General features: G+C 48.1%; 1 protein-coding gene across 4 annotated transcripts in view; it reads left to right on the top strand.

Moving 5' to 3' along the window:
* HELZ2 (helicase with zinc finger 2) overlaps nt 1–654 on the top strand; it is a 127605-nt gene extending 126951 nt beyond the window's left edge. For all 4 annotated transcript variants that reach the window (XM_078651695.1, XM_078651698.1, XM_078651697.1 and 1 more), the window contains one exon: nt 146–654. In XM_078651695.1, coding sequence (XP_078507821.1) covers nt 146–261 — 116 coding nt within the window. In that variant the 3' untranslated portion in view covers nt 262–654. The remainder of the gene's footprint in view (nt 1–145) is intronic.
* Nucleotides 655–6166: the final 5512 nt, after the last annotated feature.

A 6166-nucleotide genomic window follows, 5' to 3' on the forward strand; every position in this document is an offset into this window, starting at 1 on the left:
AAATAACAATAACTCCTGGTCCATCACTATTTTGCCTTCCGCTAGCTTAGGAGACGTGCACTGAGGTGGGGTTTCATTTGTGGACCGTTTGGTGTGGGTGGATCCTGTGTTGCTTGCCATCACATCCGTCTCTTCTTGTTACTAGGCAACCGTCACCTGCTGCTCTGCTCCTTCATGTGGAAGAGGCTCCTGGACCACTACAGAGCGAGTAATGCCAGTGTGCTGGCCAAGGACATCCAAGTGAAGAGAAGTGTTGGCTAGTATGGAAGATCCATCACCAGTGTGAAACATTAATGCACCCCATGGGTGACCTCAGCCAGACACAGCCGTTCAATCCTTGGCACTGATTGGTGCTCACCCCATGGCACACTAATTTTTATAAAGATTATATATTTTTTAAATTGTACTCCTACTGTGACACTGCTGGCCTGGGTCTGGTCCTCTTGCACTATCGTCCATGTGGCACACAATGAGCTTTTATGGCTATTCTGCAGTCTTAACTTATTTTATGCTCTTTTTACCTCAGCTGTTTTGTGTCGGACTGTTTTTTATGAGAGAGTTTTAATCTTATTAATTCTTCATGGCGTTTGAGCCAGAGCTGGAAACTTAAAAAAAATGTGAAGATAATATCAAATAAAGTATTTTTAATTCAAATGTTTAAAGTGGTTATGGATCCTTGGAGGCGAATGCGGTGAAGGAGAGGCAACAACCATCAGCACTAAGGGCCTGAATGTGGCCCGATATTTATTTCGACAGAACTACCATAGGAAGTGTTACATGGGAAGTTCCATTGATTACAAGATTATGCAGAGTTACATGCTGGTGTTTTTGTTTTTTCACAGCAATTACACATGTTTTTCTGCCAGTATTTCAACCAGACACTCCACAGTGTTTAAAAAAAATCATGTTATGTGGCTGGTTAAACTCCTGACACGCTTTCGTCCTATGCATTTTGTAACCAATTGGGGCTATAACTCCTTACCGCCCTAGTGTGAATTATCTGGGACACCCTTTATCAGCTGTTCTTAACCTTTTAACTAAGTCCTTATTGTGGGCCACCATCCTGAGAAATTGTTACGATTTAGACCGCAAAAATATACACAAAAATACAAAAACAAGTATACACCAAACAAAAGTTTTGTGGAATTTGCAAACATAGAAATGTTGCTTCTTTATATGTAAATACTTTAAGAACCACCTAGATCTTGTTCATACACTGCTTAGGTCTGTCGGTTACTGAACATAAAGTTAAAATATGGCTTTTTTTGACCAATCAGACTGTCATTTAGCAATAGAAGGCATTATGGATTTGTATTATTTTGCTTTGAGCATATTGGACTTGCCTGATTATGAAACAAAAGTTCAGAAACGTAAACCAGATGTCCTGGTGATGGGGTGTCTTGAAGTGGTCAGGCAGAGAGAATATCTGTTCAGATGAGGAGTGTCACTGGGGCTTCCTCTGTAGGGTTGTGCAAAGGGAGATGGAAACCTTTTAAGGAGCTGGTGAGTCAAAGGGATATGTTTTAAGGGATTGTTTTGAACTTTTATAGCTCTTAGGCATGTCTCTTTGGTGGCATGTTTTGGCATTTAGGGTTTGATATGGAGGCTGCCTAATCGTATACATTTGATGGGTTTTTGAGGTAGAGGCATGGCAAAGGATTGCTTTCCTGGTGTGGTATGGATACAGAATTGAAAAGAAGAGGCAAGATGAACTATAAGTTAGCCTGACAGGAGGCTTTTTATTTTTTTTATTTTTTTAAATTAATTGTCTAGTAGTGTTGCTGTGCTAGACTGCTAGAACTTGCCCTTCAGATTTTAAAATGAAGATCAGGCATTTGTAACTCAAATGCTGTACAAAGTAATACTTTGGTACAATATGTTGAATGGTGACATAGTCACATGGATTAATGCCTCCACCATTCCCCTGCTGTTTATATTTGTTACAGAATTCACTTGATGTGAAGACTGGAATTGAAGTTAAGGTTACATACCAAAAACTACATACATAGTCAGATATGGTGAGCTATTCAGCCTTCAGCTACCATGCCATTCCCAGCAGTCACTAGGCAAAGACCATGGTCTTCATCAGTCCCTGCACTCACTTCCCATGCCTCGGAGTCTGGTGCGGTCTGCCAGCTGAAGAGTCCTTGTCTGATTTCTTGGGTGGTCTGCAGCCATGCCCTTTCCTCAATCCCTCTGCCTCTGATACTGCTAGACCCCAGCCTGTTGGGCCTTTTGTAGAACACTCTGCGTGTAGGTTATAGCTTCATCTGTGCCATTCACCTAGTCCCTTGCCTCTCGAGGGTGTGGGTCATGGCCCTAAAGTATGCCATGAGGAATATGGGTGCATGATGTACTTTTTGGCTACTCCATGCACCTATTCCATTTTACCCCAGCCAGCTTTGCTTGGCCTCTGTGCAGCAGAGGCGAGTGCCCTCTGGGTGCTCCCAGGTCATTCTGGATCTAGGGCATAAAACCAAGGCTGCATATATAACACCAATGTCTGTAATAAATATGGAAAAGAGCCATTGTATGGCTTTAGTTAGCTGATCAATAATATTAATCTTAAAGTGATACTGTCTATATAATTTGTTGTGTGTATGGGTGTAAAGAGAAAAAAACCTGCTATTATTCAACTTATTAGCAATAGACCTGCTCAGGGCCATTAATGAAGATTAGGTTGCATTACCACTTTTTACCATGTAGAGTGGTTTTTTTCTTTGTTTTTTTACCAAGGTGCAGGAGACCACTCCAACTAGTAGCTACCTTGATTCAACACTCCCCCAGCTGCTGTTGAAAAACGTGGAGGGGACCTGATGGCATTGTGAAGCCCATGTCCTATTTAGTGGTATTGGGGTGTGTAACACCCCTCTTTTACATGCACATATCCCTGCTGCAAGAGGATTATGGCTATTGAAACTTCTCCAGTTTCCAAGGTGGGTAGGGTACAGAGTTGGGTGGGGCAAAGTAAACTTGTTGCCTGGACTAAGCCACAATCTGACAAGGGGCAGAGTCTTTGAGATATGGGATTACTGGTTAATTAACTGCTGCACTGGGCCTTTTGAGGGGTGGAACGCAAAAGTAATGCCACCTATATGGTTAGTTTGCAGACTCCCCGGAACCCTTAGAGGGTCCTCCATGTGAACTACCTCAAACCTCACTTTGAGAGTTCTGAAGTAAGCATGCTCTTGGTGACGGATAATGGGGTGGAAGAGGAGAAAGAACCTCTTCCTGACCTCCTGTCCACCAAGGAGCACGACGGGTCAGTGGAAGGTGTGAACCTCTCCCCTACACTGACCCCAGAGCAGCAGAGTGACTGTCGCCAATTGTTGGGGCAGTTTGCCACCCTGTTCTCCCTGACCCCAGGTGTCGCCCATTGGTGTACGTGGTCACAGTAGACAGTTCTCTGATGAAACACAAAATTTACAGGCTGACAGACCGCATCAGCGCCAGCATCAAAGAACAGGTTTCTAAGATGCTGGTGTTCTGGGTGATGGAACGCTCTAACAGTCCTTGGGCAATTCCAGTAGTCTTTGTTCCAAAGGCTGATGACCCCGTGCCACTCCTGAACTTAGTCCTGGTGACAATATTGAGCCTACGCAGACCTGACGCATACCCCATCCCCAGAGCTGATGAGCTCGTCGGTCGGTTCGGAGCTGCCACGTTTCTCAGTAAGTTTGATTTCACGTCTGGGTACGTGCAGATTGCCTTGACCGAGGGGGCCAAGGAGAGGTGTGCAGTCCACACCAGAGGGGCATTACCCGTTCCGTGTTCAGTATTAATGTGCAGGTTCTTCTACTGTAAATTCTGTTTATGGTTTGGTGTTTCCATGTTTAGCTTATTTGATTTACTACTAAGTCCCTAGTATAGTGCACTGTTATCCCAGGCCTGTAAATCAAATACTGCCAGTGGGCCTGCAGCACTACCAACCCACACAAGCCACCTTTCAAAGGTGTCTCAGACCTGCCAGTGCAGTGCCTTCCCACAGCTTTTACTGCCATTTCGACCTGGCAAATGCCCCCACTTGACTGGCCCTAACCTTTCCTTTTCTGACGTGTAAGGCTTCTGTAGTAGGGGATCTCTGTGTATAGTCATAATCTAGTGAATAGTCCCGCCCATGTGCGTGGACCCCGGTGCAATCAAAAATAATCTCTTAGAGTGTCGACAAATGCAGAAATGCACAGACACTTAAGAGAGAATTTAAAGACAGATAATGCAGCCTAAAAAGGCTACACTGTCCAGTACTTCAACTAGAAATTCCACCAAAAAAATCCACAAAACCGCAAAGTCTGTACAGATTTCCTTTGCTTAAACAGCAAAAACCCTCTGGAATGATAGAGAGGAGGACCTGGACAGACAAGCCCCATAGGCTGCCATTATGTGGCTCAGATCAGGATACTGTGCCTTTAAGAGAACATTCCAGAACTTCACAGTATCCCAGAATGCACTGCAGGTCCCAGTTACTTTCAGTTCTTTTTTCTGGCTCCTGCAAGCAGGACCCTGGAGCATTGAGCTCTCCCTTTTCAAGGGTTTATTTGTGTTTTTTCACTGAAAAATCGATTTGAGTACGTTCTAAGTACTTTTGGGCTTTTCTTCTTGGTTTTTGCACTCTTTTGATGTCAAATATGCCTTCATTATTTGACAAATGCCCGGAGTGCTCCAGGAAGATGGCCAAGTCAGACCCTCATGAGGTGTGTATCCTCTGCCTGCCCTCTTCCCATGTTCCAGAGGAGTGTGGTCAGACTTCAGGGCCTCGAGGAAAGAAGGCTGAAGGCTCAAGGTGGGTCTGGTGGGGCTTCATCTGCCCATGCTGAGGCCTCTGGGGGGGCCCCCCAGGGGCAGGAAGTCCAGCAAACGTCCACAGTCTCCGTCGGGGTCGGTAGCACTGACCACGACGTCGAGTGGGAGGTCCACGGCCGGTTCCCAGTCTCCCCAGGGCTCTGGGTCGAGAAAATGTCGCCCGTCGAGGGACTTGCACAGGCCGCCGTCGAACCCAGTGACAGTTTCATCGTCGTCGTCTTTGGCGTCGACGTTGAGTGAACAGGACATTGTCGTCGTCGAGGGGATCCTCGTCGTCGAGACCGCAGTCGAAGCGGAAGAGGTCGCCGTCGAGGCAGAAGAGATCTCCGGCGAGGCGTAAGAAGTCGCCTTCGAGGCGGTCGAGATCGCCGTCGAGGTGGATGAGGTCGCCGTCGAGGCGGTCGAAGAGGTCACCGAGGTCGCCGTCGAGGCACAAGAGATCGCCGTCGAGACCTAAAGGATCGTCGTCGAGATGGTCTGGATCGACGTCGAGGCATAGAAGTTGTTCGACGCCGAAGCATGGAAGACGGTCGACGCCGAAGGGGCGCTCGACGTCGAGGGACCTGCGCTCGACGTCTGAACACCATTCTTCGACGTCGAGGGGTCGTGCTGACAGGCCTAGGACTGTGGGGTGCTCCCCTCAGTCCGGGAAGGATGGCGGGTCACCGGGATCGGTGTACTCGGAGGTGTATACTCCGAAGAAGTCTGTTACACCTCCGCCTCCGTTGCCAAGAGGTCTACCTCCGAGGGCTCCAACCCCTCCTCCGTTGCCTCCTCTGCCTACGCTTCCAACAGGACCACAGACCCCTGTGCCTGTTAAGCCTCCACCGGTTCCACCGAGGTCGGTCTCGTTGCCCAGGCTTCCGACCCCTCCCAAGAAGACTCCTAGGTCTAAGGAACTGCCTAAGCCAAAGACGTCCGCCCCGGGGAAACCGGCAGAACATCCCAGGCCCAGGAGATCGAGGTCTCACTCCAGGAGGAGAGAAAGATCGAGGAGCAGGCACCGGTCCTCCACTAGATCCAGGCGTCGCCATAGGAGGCATAGGTCCAGGTCCCGTTCAACCTCTAGGACCCGTTCCTATTCACCTACTTTGTCAGACTCCCCGGGGACTAGGGTGTCTCCGATCGATGACATTGGTAAGTTCCAGGAGGTTCTCCTGAGGGGGGCTGCGAAGTTGGGTATCACGGTGACGGCTCCTACACCTACGACGTCCGTGATATTCGAGACTTTGCACAAGAAGCACCTGTCTCGCCCTCTACTGTCGTTGGTGCCAGGACTGGTTGAGCCTGCGGAAGAGCTTTTTCTTACGCCGGCGGTGGTGAATGCCGCTCCCTCCAGACTTCTGAAGAAGTACAGGGCACCTGA

This window comes from Lissotriton helveticus, chromosome 7 (genome assembly GCF_964261635.1).
Source record: "Lissotriton helveticus chromosome 7, aLisHel1.1, whole genome shotgun sequence".
Taxonomy (NCBI): Eukaryota; Metazoa; Chordata; class Amphibia; order Caudata; family Salamandridae; genus Lissotriton; species Lissotriton helveticus.